Source organism: Dryas octopetala, chromosome 5 (assembly GCF_963921425.1).
Source record: "Dryas octopetala chromosome 5, drDryOcto1.1, whole genome shotgun sequence".
In the NCBI taxonomy this organism is placed as follows: Eukaryota; Viridiplantae; Streptophyta; class Magnoliopsida; order Rosales; family Rosaceae; genus Dryas; species Dryas octopetala.
Window position 1 is genome coordinate 3,858,977 of NC_141370.1, and position 22,186 is coordinate 3,881,162.

The 22,186-nt window shown below is 36.3% G+C and overlaps 1 protein-coding gene across 3 annotated transcripts; it reads right to left on the reverse strand.

The window, feature by feature from the left end:
• Positions 1-403: 403 nt before the first annotated feature.
• Positions 404-3,805, reverse strand: LOC147283626 (F-box/FBD/LRR-repeat protein At1g13570-like). 3 transcript variants are annotated; one of them, XM_086243325.1, is made up of 5 exons: positions 3,310-3,805; positions 2,523-2,568; positions 1,224-2,174; positions 993-1,142; positions 404-844 (listed from the first exon to the last, which is right to left on the reverse strand). In XM_086243325.1, exons 3-5 carry the CDS (start codon positions 2,157-2,159, stop codon positions 524-526), a joined length of 1,407 nt encoding a protein of 468 aa, XP_086099451.1. In that variant the 5' UTR covers positions 2,160-2,174; positions 2,523-2,568; positions 3,310-3,805; the 3' UTR covers positions 404-523. The 3 variants fall into 3 exon arrangements, with proteins under 3 accessions (XP_086099451.1, XP_086099452.1, XP_086099450.1); XM_086243326.1 differs by having other exon boundaries at positions 3,302-3,805; XM_086243324.1 differs by having other exon boundaries at positions 2,493-2,568; positions 3,302-3,805.
• Between the last annotated feature and the right edge of the window lie 18,381 nt (positions 3,806-22,186).

Below are 22,186 nucleotides of genomic sequence, written 5' to 3' on the forward strand. Positions count from 1 at the left end.
TGCTTTCCCAGGCCTATACATCCTTTCTAATTACTTTGATCAATACCACGTGGCATGCCAATTTTAGGGGTCCAAACAACTAGCCCCAATGGCTTGGTTCAAAGAATCGCTTCATTATCCTTATATCAAAGAGAATACCTTCATTATCCAACAAGCGAAGGACGACAAGAGAGAGGGAGACAAACCACTTTTTGAATTCCTTCAAATGAAAAACATCTTTGGTCAATCAGAAAATATCCAACCACCTTCCAATAATCAATTAAAACCCCAAGTATATCAAACAAAGAGAAATGAAAAAATTAAACATATATTTATATGGCTACAACAGACATACTTGAGACCTGGTGGATAGTGATATTACACAAAGGCAAAAGGCTACCAAGGGACCAGCAAAGCAATATAAAAAATGAAAGACAAAGCAATTGGCCTACTTATATGGTTGCATTTGTAATTTATCGTTACATCATAGATAGACATCAAAGCTATTGGCCTAATTAAATTGGCATTTCTCGAACTACGACCATTATAGAATTATAACTCGAGCATCAGTTGGTACTTCCTCTAGTTTTTCTTGGACAAAAGCCCTACATTTTTCTTCCCAATATGGATTTGAACCATTTATGCTGATGACCTCGTCCCACTCTCCATACATGTAGATTTTTCCAAACGGGTCAATTACCATTGTCTCGAGCTTTGTTGCATTTTTCAAAATACAAATAGCAAATTCTATCTCAAACGAATGACTTTGGAATCCCTGAATCTTAACTCTTTTCAAATGATCTAGTGCGAATCCAGAAAGATTCCTTATCTCTCGTTGATTCTCATGGAACCCTAGTCCACATACCTACAATAACATCATCAAAGAGATCTTGTCTAGTTATATTGTTGGATGTATAAAATGCATGTTATAATAATTGATTTATCCGCACATTCACATTGGTTGAATGAGATATAGACTAGGAATAACAGCAAGCAAGCTGTTTATTACTAACCGTTATTAAAAGTTCTTCCAAAAGAGGGGTACACTTAAGAAGATTCAGAACCCACACGAGATCAGCGTCATTCCCGTGTGATTTAAATGTCTTGGTAGTCAACTCCAGTTTTTTGAGGTTTCTAAATGCTGGTACTCTTTGGGGTATAAGCTGCACATAAAAATTAATATCCGAAGATTAACAATTATGCAAGCATTAATTGCAATGCATTAGAAATAAATCTTCACTCACCAAAGCACGATAAATGTACAGATGAAGAGTCCCAAGCACAGGAGACGCTGCAAATTGGGTTAGTGCATAAGCGAATGCTTCTGTATGAATCTCGTTAAAATAAATTATTGCTAACTGTGGAGTTTTAATCAATGAAATAGTCGTACCACTTCCTAAGTACTCTAAGGAGACAAGATTTACGGCATAAATCTCAATTTTTTCTATTTCAGAACAGAGGATCACTTTCAAATCATTTAAACGAAGTAATGGACCAGCAACAATCAGATCTGACCCCCCTGTACATTGATTTAAGGTCAAGCTTTCAAGGAACAGACAGACAGAGAACAGATGTGCCATAAAATTTCCATCAAGGATAACCCTATGTAGACAAAGAGTTTTTAGCTGATTGAATTTGTCAAAATCAGGAGGAGGTCTTAGGACACACATACTCAATGACAAATGCCTTAGAGTTGATGCATTCAATTCTGAAAGTAACCAGTAAGGGAAAGCATAGACATTTCTTATTTTTTGGGTCAAACAGTCAAATAACTGAAGATCAAGCACTTCAACTCCCTTTGTAATTGCAAAACGAATCCATTCGTCCAGAATTGCAGTATTTTCTCCATTAAGAAAGAAAGCAACTTTGAAAGAGTCCACCTTCTTACCATGGTGGAGCTGCAAAAAATTATTCACACGGCTTACAAAGTCTTGTCTTTTAAATTCTCTTTCCAACTCAGGATGAATGGCTGCATAAAAAGGAGATAACTTGGGTCCGACATATCTGCTCCCAAAAATGTTTGGAATGTCAAATTCAAGATTGGGCCTTGTCAGTATTGGATGACACCAAAGGTTTCTCCACCGACATGCAATCATGCTAGTATCCACTGCATCTTTTATGGTTAACAATGAAATTATGGATGAGAGAATGCCATTTGGCAACTCATTAATCCAGTCCATACTCTCGCCCTCAGCCTGAAAACATAAGAACAACCCAGTATATATTACTCTTGATCAAATACTGGCACTGCCAAGCAGATTACTAGATGTGTATACAAAATGTATGACCAAGCAAAATTTTTCAATCAATTTGTGTGTATGTGTGTGTGTGTGTTTTCTTAATGCATTGGAGCAATAGTCCCTGAACTATTACCTGAATCTCACAAAGGTTCTTAAATTAAATTTTTAGAATTTTTGGTGTATGAAATTTTTAGAATGGGCAGCACTGGGCTGGAAGTATGTTTGGGTATCTCTTTGAACCTTACAGTACAGATAAGCAAATAAAAACCATACCGTAGCTAATATTCCACTTTGATCCATTACCTTCACTTCACTTGTAAGGTTGAATCTTGACCCACCTAAAAAGAAGCTGCAATCAAGCAGAGAATGAAATTAAATTCAAGGTCAATTGCAAGTTTGTAACATATGGGCAAGTGATGCAACAATTGGAAACCTAATTCGATTGGTTAGGTAACACATAAAACAAATAATGAAAATTCACTTCTGAGACTTGATTTCGGATTTTACATAGGACAGAAACACTCACTTTAGAGAGAGAGAGAGAAAATCACAAACTCAACCCGCAAATTCAGTCAAAGCAACAAGAGACTGACTGAGAAAAAACTAACAAACAAATCACTAACAACTAACAAAACACAAAAGTAACGAGCAATGAGTTCCAAGTTCCAACCTTTAAAGGGAAGGGAAGGACACAAAGCAAAACACGAAAAGGAAACAACTTTTGCAAATAAAATCTGACGGAATAATAAGGAACTTTTACTTCGAATTGGAATTGGAATCGGAGAGAATAGCCCATACGAAGACCACGTGGAGCCAAACAAATATTAGTCCATGTGTGCAAAACAAACAAAAAATTTGATTTTTAAATAGTTTTGGAATAAAGTGTTTAATGGAAGTTTGGAGGGTAAAATGTCAAAATTTTAGTCCGGACTCCGGAGTAAAGTATTAAAATAACATAATTTGGTGCCTTGCATGCATATATGTGAAAGTGACTCAAGTGATCATAAATAGGGATTACTATAAACCCTATAAAAATCATATTTAATTATTTTCTCTTAGGCATCAAAGCCAAAGTGCCGAACTTGTATACTTGGGTCTTCAGAATTCTGAATTCAGATGGGGTGGACTGGTGGTTTGCAGCGGCTGCCTGTTGGCACTTAATGTCTACTGGATGTAGAAGTTCATAATAGTTGATGCCAAGTAGGTTCTAGGATAAAGGCACTTAATGTCTGCAGAACAAAGGGGCGAGATGGCAGCAAGTCGACAGGTTCAAAGCGGCGAGGTGGCAGCAACAGAGGACCTCTGGACTGAGGAGGGCGAGATGACGGCGAGACAGAGGGGCGAGATGACGGTGGACCTCTGGCTTTCTGGCTTTCTGGGAGAAGAGAGAGTGAGAGTCTGAGAGAGTGCGATTTTTGGGTGAAGTAGGTCGAGAGTGAGGGTCTGGGTTGATTTTAGTAATCGATGGAGGCTGAGAGTCGACGACGAGAGAGGCGACTGAGGGAGACAGAGAGAGGGCAGCGCAAGAGCGTGAGTGTTTCTGTTTTAGGTTTTTGCCTTTGTGAGTGAGGTAGATCGAGAGTGAGGGGTCTGGGAGTTTTGCCAAGGTTTGGGGTAATTGACTAATTTGGGGTTGGGCCAATTTGTGACTGGTTTGGGCCCTTTGGGTTTGGCCAAATCAAATTAAAAAAAAAAAAAACCATTAGGATTGGGGTTTGGCCAAATAAATTTAAAACAAAAAACATAAGGATTAGGTATATATATAACATATATTATAGAGTAATTAATAGAGTTTAGGATATAGTGTATAGGGTATTTAATAGAGTTTAGGGTAATGGTGTGAGGCCCTGAAAAATTTTGGTGTTTGATTTTCAAAAGTTTGGAGATCAAAAGTTGTTTGTGAACCAATAGGAAGTTTGTATTTGTTTTTACGAGTACGTAGTATTTTTCTGAGTTCCGGAGTATTTTTGGTTAATTTTTTAAATTTGTTGAATGGGAAGATATTGGTCATTGATCTATTTTGATCAAATGGCCAGGATGCTGACAAATGGCAGCAACTGGTGGCAAGGGATGAAGCCACGTGAAGAAGGGAGAACTCGGTGGAACTTTGTGAAAAGCACCACCGAGGGCTCGGTGAAGGCACCGAGCGATCGGAGTGCCTTGCCTAGCGCTCGGCAAGCCGGCGAGGGCTCGACGGTATTGCAATATATTACCGCCCAGTTTTTCTCTTTTGCTTCATTCTCTCATCCCCAGCTCTCTTCCTCTATGTTTCTCTTTGTTCTCCCTCCTTAGCTGAGAGTTGGCTTTTGGTTTTCTCTTCGCCCACGGAGGTGGTGAGGTACTCGTGGTGGTTTAGGATGCACGAAATCCAGGTGGGTGGCACTGTGTATTTATTTTGTGGGTTATCCCTTATTTTGGTCTTGTTGTTTATTTTGTAGTATTTAACTGTGTCTTTTTCAATTAATTGCTTGTGTGCTAGAATTTGGTTTAATTCTAGGATAAGAATCATGTTTGTGATTCGAGGATGATTTTGAACCTATATGATTAATTAGTTTTTATAATATGAACTATTGAGGTTAATAGTTCTGATTAGGCATTTAATTTTCCAGATTGATTTATTGATGTTATTGGATTATCTTGTGATTCGATGATAGATTGTTGGGCCAAATAGGCTAATTGTGATTTGAGAATATCTTGGGATGACCATGTTAACCGGATTTGAGATTAATGTACCGGTTGGTCAAGATATTGTTGTTGAACACGACCTGAGAGTAATAAGTGAATTGGGTAGGTTGAGATACCAGTGTGATTGTATGATGTGGCAGGTAGCTCAGACATTAATGTGGGCCATTGTACGTGGTTGTTGCCAGATCGTACAAATGTGCATGAGGTATGTGTATTAAGTGGCCAGGTTTACAATCAGAGATGGTCACTCTCTCTACCAGTTCATTTTTACGTTAGATTGGTCATGAGATTGTTGATGTTGGTGATTGGCCAATTTGGATCGGCCATTGTGATAATTTGGTGGTTAGTGCTTTGTTAAGAACATGAACGCTTTAGTAAGCATGATGGTTGGAGATGCTTGTTATCGGCTTAGTTCTTACGCTAGTTGAGTTGGTGGTAAGTTTTGGTACCACATTTGGTATAGGAAAACTTGGAAATGCCTATTTGTGTGTGACTTGTAGTCACATTTTGTTTTTGGTGGTGGGTGTGAGTCGTTTTACCCATACGAGCTTGCGAAAGCTTACCGATTTTGTTCTTTAACCCGATGCACCATTCAACAGTGCAGCGGTTGATTTTGCAGGATTAGTAAGACCGAGGAAGCAGCGTGGAGAAGATGTGGCAATTGGTAATTTAGAAGTGGTTTTTCTCTTTTATTTGTAAAGAGTTTTGTATTTACTTCAGCTCATTAATATTTGAAATAGTTGTACAAGATTACTATTTATTTATGTAATCTTGGGGGTTGGTTTTTAATCAAAGTATTTTATTCATTTATTCCGCTACGTAGTTTGCATTCTGATCCAACCCAGTATTTTGTTTTTAAACTCAGCCTTACATTGATTGTTTGCTTCTAGATGCGAGTTGCTAAGCTTGGTAGTTCCATCTAAGGCTGAATGGTCAGTGTGGCACTGTAACGCACTAGAATCTTCCAGCCCGGGGGTTTGGGGTGTCACAAATGGGTTAGGGTTATATACTTATATATGTTATATGTTATATAATTGATTCTTTTTTGTTGGTTGGGGGTTGATAACTTGATATGCTTTATAATTGATTATATATGTTTAATTAGTTGTTTACTAATAGACTACATGTAGTTATATAGTTAAGATATCAGTTGACATGTTAGACCGATATGTTTACAAAACATAAAGAAAAGCTAAAACATTAGATATCAGGTGTATTTGGGTGGTAGGACAATAGGGGAAAAATGTCAATTTATGATATCAATTGATAGTTTATACTGATGTCTTTACAAAATTCTAGGAAAAGGGAAAACATTATATATCAGGTGAAAAAAACCTAGTGATTTCTAATATAGTTCAGAAATCAGAAAAAAAAAATTAACTAATATTATTATTTTTACAATATCAGTCGATTTGACATCTGATATAAAATAGGCAATATTTATTGATAGTTTTGTTGTAGTGATTTATTTATTATTTTTTTTTTTTCAATTTAGAAGATTAGAAATTAATTATTGATGGGTGATGAACTGCTTATAAGATATTTGACTATGTAAGAATTTTATAGTTTTTTATTTGAGTGTTGAATTTATTCATCAAATGTTTAAGTATGCCAATTAGCAGTTTGAGTGTTGAATTTATTCATCAAGGTCTTTGGTCCACAACATAGGATTTAGTTACTTATTCATTGTTGTTTACATTTTCTTTATGTGGACCCAAAAGGACTTTAATATTTCACCATCAAATATAACTCATCATTTCATCACTTGGTTCTTTTGATGGCATGTGGACAATACAACCATTGCCTGCTTTAAAATGATTCGAGATTAGAACCATATAATTAAAGTCTAACACTAAATTAATAAAAGTTTCATATCCTCCAAATCAAGCAATTGTTCTTGCATTAATTTTCAATCAAAAGGGTTCTTAATAATATGCCAATAAAAGAAGATATTTCATTTTAAAACTACACGTTGCATTTCAAATGCAATGATTTTCCTCAAGCTTAACCAATGATTTTATCAAACTTTACTCGATGGGCCTTGAAGCTACTAAATCCCTGTACAATCAAACTCATGTACTAGTTTACATTAGGTTGCAACTTCAATCAAGTCTAAATCTTTATTTTGGGCTGGTTCTGTTTTCAATTTAGGAGATTAGAAATTCATTATTGATGAGTGATGAACTTCTTATAAGATATTTGACATATTTGCAGGTAATCCTAATGGGCTGACATTAGAAATCTACTATGGGGGTGAGGTTATTGGTGATGGATATAAGGTGGGTTCTGTTTGCTAGCTAGACTACCTTTCAGCAGACTTCTTTTCCTTATTGGACCTTATGAAGGTTGGTGAAGAGTTAGGCTATGAGGTGAATAGGGAAAAGATCGAGCCCAATAAATGGAAAGTGTACTACAAGAATCCAAATATTAATGGGCCATCTGGATTTCTATATATTGGGTCTGACAATCAAGTGCTTACGATGATTGCAAGGGTACCAGCATCCAGGGTTGCTATTGTCTATTACGAAGGGCTAATTACATCAATGAATGATATTGATGCTAGCCAGTTTGCTACTGTGTGGCCCAGCCTACATGGTGCAGAGTATAAGTTAGGTATAGATGATGTTGATACATTCAACCTTCTAACACAGGCTTCTGTTAATGAATAAGGTAATTGTGCAGTGAGTGGCAAAAAGGATGGGCCAGAGCATGAGGAACATAATGAACAAGGTATTGGTTCAGTGAATGAAATAAATAGGACAGAGCATGAGCAGCAACATGATGTGGATGCTGATGATGGTGATGAAGACAGTGAGTATGTAGATAGTAGGGCTGCCCTTTGGTTTGGTTTTTACCGAACCGACCGACTACCAACCGAATTTTTTTTGTTTGATATACCGATTTTCACAATTCGAAAATCGGAAATCGGAAACCGAAAATATCCGAAAAAAGTTGGTTTGGTTTTGGTAAAAACCGAAAAAAGTTGGTAAACCGACCGATTACCGAAAATTATTACCGAAAGAAACCGAATCGATTATTACCGAAAAAACCAAAATATATACCGAAAAAACTGAAACAATTACCGAAATTTAGTTATATATGCTTATATAATACTATTATGTTAGTGGTACAATAAATATTAAACTACTAATACCTTAAACAACTATAAAAAAATATAATTGTATAATGTTATCATATTAATATTATTAAAAGTGTGAGTTAAGAAATAGAGTCATTCTTTAATAAAGTAAATGTTATTATTTTTAGAAAAATAAAAATCTCATCTTTAGGTAAATAATGCATATATATATATATATATATACACTCATATTTATCGGTATATATACATACTAAATTAATAGGATATGTACTAATACATATTATTAAACTAATTATATAATATATATTATTATTAGGGTAAAATACTAGTACTATACTAAACTACCAATATTACTCGTGCAAATATATATTCATCAAACATTATATTTTATGTATCATATTTGATTAAATTTTAATTTATATTAGTATATAATAATTAGTATTATTATAATTAAACTAAAAATAAACCGAAGATATTTCGAAGTAAATCGAAAATGAACCGAAGATATACCGAAGTAAATAAAAAATGAACCAAAAATATCCGATACCAAAATTACCGAAATCGAACCGAAAACTGAAATTTACCAAAAATTACCGAACCAAAAAATACCGAAACCAAAAAAATACCGAAATCGAAAAATACCGAATTTTTTTGTTTTGGTTTGGTAAGCCTCAATACCGATCCGAACCGACCGATGGGCAGCCCTAGTAGATAGTGACTATGAGTTCTCAGGGGATGAGAGTGATGATGATGTATTTAACGAGGAGATTGACCCAATGACAAAGCTTGGGGATGGCTGAATGCTAAACCTGCAACACAGTGGAGTAGATCACACTTTGGGACTGTGACAAGGTGTGATTTATATTAAATACTCTATGTGAAAGTTTTAACAATGCTATACTTGATACAAAGGACATGCCAATACTGGATTTGCTTGAGGGAAGTAGACATTATCTCATGCTTAGGATAGCCAACATACGAGCATTTTGTAGAAGTTGGAAGACTGATGTTGGTCCAAGAATCTTGAAGATCATGGAGAAGAGAAAAGCTGACAGTTGAATGCAGAGTGTTCAAATTGCTGGAGATAAGCAATTTGAGGTTGAAGCACCTGGTGGGACAAGGATGTGTGTTGATCTTAGGCAAGAGAAGGAGGTGGGATCTTAGTGGGATTCCTTGCTTCTATGCAATTGCTTGCATTTGGGACCGAGAGGAAAACCCTATTGATTATGTCCATGAGTGTTATAGCAAAAAGTCTTACCTAGATGCCTATGATCCTATGATAAGACCCATGCTTAGTATGGATCTTTGGGCAATCATTGACAAGGACAAACTTGAGCCTCCACCATTCAAGAAACAACCTGGGAGGACAAAAAAGGTAAGAACAAAAGGACCAGGTGAAGTCTCAACCACACATCCTATTCTTGAAAATCCAAATATATGCAAATACAATGGCTCCAGCACCACCACTCAAGTTGAGAAGGTTGTGGGTTTCCATAAGATGCAGTAAGTGTGGAGGAGAGAATCATAACACCAAGACATGTAGAAGAGAGATTTGGAGCTCAAGCAACCAAGTTTGTTGTTGTTTGTTAAATTGCATGCAGTTTTTTTTTTCTAATATTAATGTGGTCTTCAAACTGTACCATCTGGTCTTGTGTGCAACTATGCAAGTCGAAGGTCAACATCAACAATCACATGTCCAATCCCAAACCCAAGCCCAAGCCCAAGCCTAACCAACAGTTGAATCACACATTTCCCAAGCCCAACAGCCACCCAATAATCCAAGGGTAAATAAGAGATATTGGTTGTGTACTAATTGCTTAATGGAATAAATGTTCATCCATGGCCTAGGATTTCTTCCCTTTGTGACAACCATATTGCTTTGGTAAATCTATGTTGGCAGAAAAACGTTTTTGGTCCCTATACTATGGCCTTGTGGCGTTTTGGTCAACGTACTATGGCCTCCCACCTGACCTAATCACATTTTGACACATGTCATTTATTATTTTTTTGCGGCATTTCTTGCGGATTTCTTCTGCATCGCGGGACCTGACCCACTGTGTCTTCTTCCCCTCACCACAGTGAGTTCATCCATGGCCTTTGATCATCCATTGGAGTTCGCACGACGACAATGCGATACTGAGAAGCCATTGGCTTCTCCGGTAGTTTTTCGGCCGATTTGACGGTTATTTCTGTCGAGTGAGGTATCAATCTTCATCCTTTTATCATGCTCTTCATTTATGTATAGTTAGATTGAACCAATTCATGCAGGAAATCAAAACGCCGTTCAATCTTCATCCTCTTCATCCTTTGCCATTGACTTGGGATAAATTTTGGATTTTCTAGGCAGAGGAAGACACCAAGAGGAGAGAAGATGAGCTTCATCTGGGCAACCCGAAAACAGAGAGAGGAAGATGGAAGAGAGACTAAGAGGGAAGGTGGTCTCGGGTTGATGGCTTGGTGCTGCACAGGGAAAAACCGAGAGATAAGTGATGAGTTGCAGAGTTAGGATCGAGAGACAAACGGGCTGGGATCGAAAGGGGAGGTGGGTTTTTGTAATTAAATTTTTTTTGTAATTAATATGATTTTTTAAATATCTTTTAAATTTGAAAAATAAAAAAATTAAACAATTAAAAGTGACATGTGTCGAAATGTGATTGGGCCAGGTGGGAGGCCAAGCCCATATGACAGTCACAAGCTAGGTAGTGATGCCACATCAGCATTTTCCGTCATCAAGTAGACAATCTTGACGGAATGGGTCTAATTGCGACATTAACTAAAACACGGTCCTTAAAAAATGTAAATCGAAAGTACGCTGACCAAAACGCGACATGACCATAGTACAGGGACAAAAAACGTCTTTTTGCCATATATGTTTTTATAGTATGAGTAAAATTGCTTCCTAATTTGTCTTTTTGCCTTAATTTGACTACATTCTTGCCTAATTTTATCATATACATACTGAACTCTTGGTCCTATTAATGGTTTTGCTCTTTTAGGGTGTTTATGTCATTTTGTCCATATGCTTTCTCTTATAGGTCCTTTAATTTTTGTAATATAAGTATCTAACAAATTTAAATAATCTATTCCACTTGTTCTAGCTAAATATTTAAAGAATATGTCGTATAATCACCTATATATTGTAAATCACAAATTTGTAATTGTTCTAAGTTTCTAATTGCTTGGTATGTACTGAGCCACACCTGCCTTGGGCTTGCTAGAACCTATATTGAAAAAAGAAATTAAGGAATACAGTCTATTGAGGAACTGCTGCCTCTGAACAACTCAAGAAGTTGAACATAAGTTTGATAAGTCGTGCCTTTATTCATAACTTCAACACCTTATATAAGTGTGCTACAACTTACAATTGATCCCATAAAAACAGGGGCAGTAACAGAAAGAATTAGAAAGGATAAACAACCACTCAGTCTATTCCTCCTACTAGATAGCAACAAACAGAATTTAAAAGGGAACTTCCTTATTTATTAGAAACTAAGCAACTGACTAATTCAGCCCAACAACTTGGCACGTAGCATTGCTTTAATACGTTTTTGTTTGTTTTTAGTGTCTAACCTATTTTGATATAAAAATTCTGCTTTTATTAAAGATATATAAAATTTGTTATATTAAAAGCGTGTAATGCTTTACCATAAACCATTCCATCAATGTATGCTCAAAATAATCTAACATTTCTTTTTGTGAACTAAAATCTAACATGATAGATGCATGTACACATCATTTTTCCCATAATTCCATAGCTTTTTTGACAGGACCGTCCCCAGATTCCACGCTAAAACCCGGAGTGATCTTGTGGAGTCCAACATCAACTGGGTGTTAGGCCCGCTAATCTCCACTGTAATCCAAAATTTGTATCTGAATTTAAACAGAAAATAACTAAATAGGATTTTTACAACATTAATATACATAAAAACAAATAAGACAAAAACATTGTGCCAACAATATTGACGGACAAATGATAGAAAAAACTGATGCCTCGACATGGTGCGGTCCGACCTCAGCAATCTCTAAAACCTGGGGGAAATGTAAAAAAAATAAAACGTGAGAATAATTTATGTGAGTGGACAAAAATAAACTTTAAAATAAACCCCTTGAAAACTATTTGTAAAACTGCTCATTTACTTTGAACTCATTTTCTTTAAATATCCCCTAGTTTTAAAATCATTTTTCAAATCCATTTTGAATCACCTCGAAACTGTAAATTAAACTCTGAAGAACAATTAATACTCTCAAGTTGTAAAACTATTAAAATAACTTAAATGAGAACGCAAAGCGTTACTGAAACTGTCATTTAAAATATTTACTGATGCAAATTCATTTATCAAAATACTCCATAAACTGAAACCTCACGCCCCACTAGTACCCAGGGGAAAACTGGTCATACGTGCACGTAGAGCTAATAATGCTGGTCATACACTGCCTAGTCATCTCTAGGCAAGTGCAGAGCAAATATGAAATGTTGGTCATACACCGCCGACTAGGCAAGTGTAGAGCAATGTATAATACTGGTCATACATCGCAGACTAAGCAAGTGCAGATCAATATATAATGCTGGTCATACACCGCCGAGTCATCTCTAGGCGAGTGCAGAGCAAAAATGTACCTGTCAGGGGGGTACTAATGTGACGGTTAGAAACTGCTTTCCTTATTCAAAACTCCACTGCTCACTAAGATACTCATTCATATACGAAACCTGAAGTATACTCTTTGATAAATTCACTTAATGAATCATTTTCATAACATGAAGGTTACTCGATTCAAATCACTTTCAAAGGACAGAAATTCAATAATAAAACTTTCCAAAATAATGCCAAAAATCATTTTCAGAAACTATCCATATGAAAATCATGTAATGCAATACCTGAACTCATCCTTACCCAGATCAAAATATTTATTTAACAAATGATTTTCAAATTATGCAATCCAACAGATTTCCAAAACATCTCATAATTCATTAATCGAAAATACCAAGATAGTTAATCATAAATTTAAGCTTCCAAACAATAATAGTAAATCATTATTATTTTCCTCTTTTCAATATGGATAAACCTAAACTAGTTTGTTTAAATCCCTCAGTTAAGTTAGCATGCAATAATTAAATAAATTTCTTTAAATAAATAAATCATAAATTGCATAAAACATTTTTAAAATGAAGCCCACTCACAGTTTACACCGAGCTATACCGAATCCTTTATGGAATTGATTCATACTCACGATCTTTCACTTGTTTGCCACTAGAATAGCCGAGAGGTGAAGCTCATTCGACCTAGTATATAAACACGCCCAGTTTCATAATTTGGGAAGTTTATTATACGAATTCCAAGTAAAGAGATAAAATGATCGATAAGCCCTCATAATCAAACGAGGTCTAAGTTTTTGTTTTCCATAAACTTTTCCAATCCGGTCAACACCACTCAAACCAACATCAAGACTCAACATCTAATCTCAGTTTCCCAATCAATTAAACTAACATTTCTTATTCTCTCCATAATCAATATAAACCATAATAATACCAAGATATAAATAATAATCCTCAAATCATACTAATACTTCCTCAAAAATTAATTAGATCATTTTGGCCGAACAATTGCCTAATCATCAATCAATAACCTCGATAATAGACATTTCTCATCTAAATCAGCAATTAATCTCAGAGCATCTCTATAATTCCCAATTAATCCCTTAGCCTCAGTATCATCATCAATCCATTCTCATGATCCAGTCCTACACTTTGCCTCCTCTAACCTACAAAAACAAATCACATAAAACAAACAATTCGCCCACGATACTCTATAATATAATCAGATAAGTTTCACTCACCGTGCAACTTGTAAAAATGCCGAAATGTCCTTCACGGTGCCTTTATTCGAATATTAAATCCGGCAGCATAACGGCATCGAGAATAGAATTCCTGAGCCAGGTACCTATTAAGACCAGACAATTCAATCAAATTTCAGATTTCACAAATTTTGACCGTTCACGGCTGAGTCGGGCAGCCAACCACCACAAATGGTGGCTGCCCAACCCCAATTTTCGCATAAAAATTACAAGAAATTCACATAAACTCACCAACACTCACCAAAATGTCAAGGGGTTTTGTAATTTGTCTCGAGGAGTCCCGGGAAGACTAATTGACATCGAAAATCACCCAACCCACCACCACCACCACCACCACCATGAGTGGCGGAACGGGCAATGGCAGCGGTGGCACGACTTGAAAAATTACCCAATTTAATCTCAAATAGTCCTAATTGCATAAAGAAACACACAATTGCACAAAAACAACTCAAATTCAAGTCCAATTCGAGAAATTCGAAATATGTATAAACCTTAAAATCGAATTTCTAAAACTTTAAAATTGGACAACCAAACCTTAGGGAAAAGATTACCCATACCTCAAGGATCATTTTCCATAACTGGGTCGACAACCAAAAGTCGTCGGAAAGCGCTCAAATCAGCTGTGGAAGCCGCCGGTGGGGTTTGGCTTCCCGAGCTCATTGCTCCGTTGTGGAGTATCGTATGGACGAATGAAGACCATGGTTGGACTCACCATGACGAGGGGAACAAAGCTCAGTAGGTTCGGTTTCGTGTCTTGGCTGGAAAAATCAGATCGCCGAAGGAGGGTTCAATTCGAGTTTTGGCTTGTAGTTCTAGATTTCAAGCATCAAGGGAGAAATTGAGGCCATGGGAAGATAGAGGAGAGGTAGGTGAGTACGGTGGGCCAAACACCCAGCCCAGCCGCCGCCGGACGCGCCGGTGACAGGGGCGGCGCAAGTGTGAGAGAGAGAGAGAGAGAGAGAGAGAGAGAGAGAGAGAGAGAGAGAAAGAATCAGGTAAAAACAGTTTTATTTTGGGTTTTAAAACCCCTTTGGTACAAATTACAAGATTGCCCTTTATTTCAAATGCCTGTAACTCTCAAATCGTAGATTCGATCGACGTACGCTTCGCGTCTACGAACTCGTGGACTCGAGACCTTTCCAACAAGCACAAACTCGAAGTCAAAAACCGGTTAAATAAAAAGTCAACCTTTTTGGTCAAACCCAATTTAAAACTTAAATTAAAAATAAATCTAAAACCTTTTATTTCTCAAATTAGTTCCCAAAATCTTTAAAATAAATTCTCAAAATATTTAAAATAAATCTTTGAAAAATACGGGGTCTCCACAATATAAAAATATAACACTTTTAGCCGATAAGTTTTGAAATAACGTTAAATCAATTTCAACGAACACACCCAATAAATTCTTAAAACATTTCCAAAGCAATTTAGTAAAAATTTTCCGAGGTCTTCCCAATTTCGTTTTTCTTATAAAGTCTATTAAAATAAACAAAGTTAAATAAAAATTTTTAAATTTCCAAAAAAATTTGGGTCGGGTCGTTACATTTTTCTCATTGCTGGGGATCTATATTATCTAAGTTTAATATATTTTAATATATTACCTGCTAAATTTATGTCTCTAATTCTTGGTAGATGTGGTATTCTATTTTTATTTCCTCTTATTTGTTCATTTGTTCTAACTGCTTCATTTGGTGATTCTCTATATATTTCTTGCGTACTAGATATTCCTATTAGTTCTGACCTAGAAGAGTATTCTACATTCATTGCTTCAAATTTGTGTGTTCCATTAATTACATTAGAATTTTCTCCGGTTTGCTCTGCTGGGTTACATTCTATTTTTTGTTCTAATAAGTTATTATATTCATTAGATCCTATAATATGTTCTAATCCTAAATCTAGAATTAATGCTACTAGTTCATCATCGTTTTTCTTATGTAATCCTAAATCATATATTTTATATTTTTCTAAGTACTCATCTTCTTCTAAATTATCTATATCATCTATTAGCTTATCCATTATAAAATCTAAAGGATCAAGTTTATGAGCCACACCATTTTACATACCATTTTTACACTCTTTCGACATGGCAACGACACGGTGCTGACATGAAGTTGCAGTCGACATTTGCTGCAGTCAGTTGGAGTCAACACGGTGCCGGCATGATGATTGGAAATCGATATTTGCTGGAATTTTGTGCACCAACATCGTGCCGGCACCGTGTCGTCGCCCTGCCAATGGGGTGTAAAAATGGTATGTAAAATGGTATGGTCCATGAACCTAACCCAAATCTAAATTTGCTTCAACTAGATTTTGTTCTATATCATCTTAGGCCATATTAATATGTATTTGCTCTTCAATTTCACTTTCTATATCATTATCTATTTTTCTATAATTTGAAAATTTAAATGCTGCTTCTCCATCTATATGTTCATATATTTGTGCATTGCTAGATTGTTTATTATTTGTTCCTATTTTAAGGTTAGGTAACTTCCACTCAGTTCCTTCTAAGAAACTGCTATATATTGGTTTAGCTTCTATCATATTTATATGTTTACTTCTAAACATTTTTACTAAATCTTTGAAATTCTAAATTAAATTTAGGCTTTTTATCAACTTACCCACCTGAACTTTGTCCCGATTTTCACTTCACCACCCAATAAAATTTTTGACTCGATGTGGCACCTTAATTTAAAAAAAATTTCAATGTCAGACCTCTAGTAACTTCCGTCCATTTTAGGGGCTTTTCTATCTTTTTAGGTGTAAACCCTTTTTATGGCTTTTTTATCACTTTATGCAGACAAAAAAAAAAAACACTCAGAAAAAAGAGAGAGAATCTCAACTGTTGTACTGCGCTTTAGGGCTAGAGATCCAGAGAGAATCTCGAATGTTTCTGAAATTTTTGTCAACGATTCCATCACTTTTCTGTGTGATACAGGGAGAGGAGAATGATGGCCACGTCTAGAATAGAGGATCCATTTAGACATTTTGGGGACCCTCCCATCTACGGTAAGTGGTTTGAAATCTCTGCGTGGTCCCGGTGATTTTTGTCGTTGATGGGTATGTAGTGGCGACATTGATGATTTCAAAGAATTTTTTATAGCTTTATTCCTTTTTATGCGGTCCAAAACATAGGTGTCATATTATATTGGATTTTAGGGCATAAAAAGGGTTTTTTTTCAATGTGCGTTGCATGTGGTTTCAGATATAATTGATAATTAATTTTTTCACATGTTGGTACTGCTACTGGCTACTGATGGTTTGTTTAGTATATAAGGTTTGTCCTATTTTCAGGTGTGTATTGAATAGATGCTCTGTTGGGTTGTTGTCTATATTGAATGAGTATATTGAATATAGCGTTTGTTGGTTTGGTGTATTAAATATAGTATTTGTATCTTGTATATAAATATGACTGCTTAGTGGTTTGAATATGCAGCTTAGTAAAGTAATGCATGTACTGCCTAGTGGTTTATTAGTGCTTGAATACACTGCCTATTTTAGCAACTAAATATGCAGCTTAGTGTTTTAATGTATTGTAAATTGGTTTGAATATGCAGCTTAGTAACTTAAATATACTATTTAGTGTGATAATTAAATATGTGATCATGTAATAATAGTGGTGTGTTGTCCTTGTGATTTAGGTGATGGTGAAGACAACTTTACCATAGAAATTCACTATAGGGGTAAATTTGTAGAGTTAAGTGACCAGAAGAAGATGTATGTGAGGGGAAAGGTGGTTTGGGCTAACTGGTTATCCTCGGATTTTATGTCACTATTTGATTTGGATGATACAGTTATGGCCCTTGGGATTAAGGGTCTTGTAGTCTATTGGTATAGGGTCCCAGACAGTGAGGAATATCATGGGTGGGTTCATGTGGTCAATGATGGTGTTTGTTTTGATACGGTGAGTAGGCACTTGCCTCCAAACCATGTGCAAAGTTGTTTTTTTGACCATGGTGAGGAAGTAGGCTTGATTGAACCAACACCACAACCTTCAGAAACCAACATCAATAAGCCAGAGCCTTCAGAAATTGAACAAACGCCACAAGCTTTTCTAGATGAACCAAGTCTTTCCCAAACCACATCACTCGCTTGTGAGGCTACACCAAAATCACATGTTGTAGATGATGATTCTAACTTGTTTGATGTTGAGGTGGGAGGTGAAGTGAATGAACAAGATGAAGAACCAGAGGAAGTGGAGGGTCAAGCTGCTGAAAATGGTGATGATGATTATGAGTTTGTAGATTCAGATTATGTGCAGAGTGATGGTGGACAAGACAAGGTGGTTGAACCTTCTGATGACATACTATTCGACGATAATGTGCAAGAGAATGTTAAAGGAAAAGGAACAACAAGTGCAGCCCAAGAGAATTTATGTTTGGTGATGTTGAGACTGAGGATGAAGACTCAGATGAACTTAGGAGCTTATATGGCGCATCAGATGGTGAGGATTTCCATGCGGAAAAGAGACCTAAAAGGAAGAATATATTGAAATACACTCAGTGGAGGAAAGAAATAGATTTAAAAGATCAAAAATTCAAAGTGGGGTTGATGTTTGCACATGCTGGTGAGTTTAGAGAGGCAGTTAGGGAATATGCAATAAAAAATGGTAAGAGTGTAAAGTTTGTCTTGAATGAGGGTTACAAGATATAGGTGAGGTGTGAGGCACCTGTGAAGAGAAGAGAAAAGCAAAGTGGTAGGAATAAAGGAAAAGGGAAAAATGCCAATGAGAATAGTACGAGTGTTGAAAAAGGAAAACAAAAGAAGAGAAAGTATAAGAAGTTCACATCTCTCTGCCCATGGAGGATTTATGCCTCCAAGATAGATGAGACAGACACACTTGTGGTTAAGACTTATAAAAATGTCCACCAGTTTTGTAATAGGCAAGAGAGCAACAACAGCTGCACCTCTAAGTGGTTAGCTGAGAAATATGCTGATGAGCTCACGAACCCTAAGTGAGATGTGACCCAATTTCATAACACAGTTAGGAAACAATATTGTGTAAATGTGTCACAGATCAAGTGTTATAGGGCAAGGGCAAGGGCAGCGATGAAGCTTGAGGGTAGCTACACTGAGCAATATGTTTTGTTGAATGAATGTGCTGATGAGATCCTAAGAACAAACCCTGGAAGTACACATCCTGGGCAATTATTGGCAACTATTGGAATAGATGCCAACAATGGCATGTATCCAATAACCTATGCCATTGTGGAAATTGAAAATAAGACAACTTGGACTTGGTTCTTGGAACTATTTTTGCAGGATGTTGGAATTGAAAATAGTCATGGATGGGTGTTTATTACAGATAAGCAAAAATGATTATTGAATGCATTAAAGGAGCTTGTGCCACATGCAAAACACAGACATTGTGTTAGGCATTTGTACAACAACTTTAAGTTGTCTCATCCAGGTCTTGGATTGAAGAATAGAGTTTGGGCTGCTGCAAGAGCCACCACAAAACCATGGTGGCAAACAGAAATGAAGAGACTGCAAGATGATGATGGTGGAGTTGCTAAGTGGTTTGATGATAAACCTGCAAGTCATTGGAGCAGGTCTCATTTCCAAGAGAATTCCAAATGTGACATTTTGCTCTATAACCTGTGTGAGGCATTTAATTCTGCTATAGTGCCAGCAAGAGATAAATCAATCCTCACTATGTTGGAGAGGATTAGGACCAACATAATGGTGAGGATGGCAAGAATAAGAGAGGCTACAGAAGGGTGGAAGGATGTAGGGCCTAGAATTGAGAAAATTATTGAGAAAAATAAGGTGGAGAATGGAAGCTGTTTTCCATACTTGGCTGGTGAGGGTCTTTATCAAGTGATGAACCTAGCTCGATTAAGTGACATTTACTATGGATTTGAGAAAGCACACTTGTTTTTGCAGGAGATGAGATCTAATAGGCATACCTTGTTGTCATGCCATATCTGCCATTTGGAAGAGGATGGATGACCCAATGGATTATGTCCATTCTTGCTGCAAAAAGCCAACATACATGAGAACTTACCAACCATACATCACCCCACTACCCAGCCCTGAGTTTTGGCAAAGCAGTGGTAGAGAGGCTATTCTACCCTCTACATATCATAAACAAACTGGTAGGCCCAAAAAGGCCAGGATTAGAGAGACAAATGAGCCCCTACCACCATCACAAGATCAGAGTAGACTCCCCATAAATTATATCAAAATCAAATGAAAAAAGTGTGGGCAACAAGGTCACAATGTTAGATCTTGTGGTAGGAGGAATGTCTCAACTGGTGGACAAGTTTAGACTTGTGTTTTGTTTTATGTGCTATGTTTGAAATTTGACTCCATTTACCATTTCTCAATCTAATTATGTTGTTGGTTCAAGCAGACTGAAGCAGTCCAGAGCTCACAACCTCTGCTTAGTGACTTTGTTGGTGGTGGATCACAACCTCTGCCCTACTTAAATCAGGTTGGATCTCAACCCCCACGATCCACCCTATCAGCATCCCAACCTTCCCACAATCCAACTCAGTGGGATCTCAAGTGTAGACAAGCAAGAACATAAGACATAAGTCCCCTACAAAAAGGGTAACTAAAAGAAAAACCAAGCAGGTAGCTCAGAAGATGGCATAACCTTAGAAGCCAAGTGTTTTGGGATTTTTATGAAGTTTTTTATAATAGGGTTTAGAGACTAGATTTGTGTGGAAGACTACTTTTGCTTTTTTGGCATCATAAAGGCTATGAATGAAGAAAAATAGACCAAGAACACATTTTGACTGTTTTTGAAGACATGTGAATGTTTTTTATGTTTTTGCTGGTTGATTTGGTTTTTAAAGACAATGAGTCAAGATTAGTGTTCGTTGTTGTTAACTGATTAGGACTTGTTTTAAGACAGAATGATGTTTGTTATTGTTGACTGATTAGGCCTTTTTAAAATTGGAATTAAGACCGAAATATTGTTGACTGATTTTGTTGTTTTGAGATGTTAATTAATGTTGTTCTCTGTTATTGTAGTTGCCTCTTTAGAGTTAACAGGTGCAGTACACTTTTTAGACTTGCAAATGTCAACATTTTGTCTAAAATAAGACTTGCAACCATCATTTTGTCTAAAATCTGCTGATGAGCTCACGAAGTGGATTTGATGATGTTGGTCTACGTACCATATGCCTTGTGGCTTAATGATGTAGGACAAGAATATAATTTCTCCTTTCCTTTCTTTATAACCCCACACATCATCTCTTGTCTTTCTTTTCTCCAACATTCCCCACATGCTTTCCTTAAACAACTCTCACAAACTCATGCTTTAGCTTGTCTATTTGTTGAAAGTTTCCCATTAAATTGTCAGTCACCTCATTCCCCTTTGTTTTCCTCTAATTTGTGTGCCAGCTCTCTCAATCCCTGTTTTTCTATTTGCTTGTTGGTGTTGTTTTGTTTATTTGAATTATTGTCTTGTAATCTCCCTATTAAAGGGTGTTTGATTGTATTTGTTAGATTCAATGAAATATACAGAAAATTAAGCCCCAAAGTTTTGAGTTTTCTCTCTATTCTTCTTTCTGATTCAAAGAAGTCCTGTCCCTAGCACGAGAGCTAGCCTCCCAGCTTCCCCGTTGCGTCACTTAAAATGAATGTATAAAATTGAAGAATTACTTTACTATCTTAAATTTTGATCAGTTTCATTAGGTTCCAAAATGATTGCTATTGAGTTTTAATTTTTTTTTTCCTCTTTTTGGTGCTAGGTGCTAGCTGATAGCCTATTAAATTATGTTTCTCTACGAAGCTTGCTAACAGATTATTTTTTACTACTGTTAACAGGTCTTTGGAGGAAGGAGCAGAGGAGTTTATTGTGAAGCCAGTAAAACTATCAGTCGACATAATCAGCAGGGTCAATGAATTAAGGACAGAGTAAAATGAGTTATAACAGTATCAGAGATTCAAGTTGTTGGGTTTTGTTTCTTTTAATGTTGTTCTCAATTTGGGTGGTGATTATTGGCTTATTTCTCTCTGATTAGAGAAAAAAACAGGAGAAAGACATCTCCAATGACGGGAACCAAGTAGATTAGGGGTATGGGTTGGCGCCATGTTTGGGTTAATAGAGGTTTACACTTAAAATGGACGGAAGTTACCAGAGGTCTGACTTTCAAAATTTTTTTAAATTAAGGTGCCACATTGAATCAAAAATTTTATTGGGTGGTGAAGTGAAAATCGGGACAAAGTTCAGGTGGGTAAGTTGATAAAAAGCCTTAAATTTATAAGGCTTATTCACATCATTGCCCTTTGTAAGATACACTTTTTTTCACTTTGCCCTCTGAAACTTAAATCCTCTCAGTTTGCCACCTGAACTTCACACAGTTGTTGCAAAAAACCC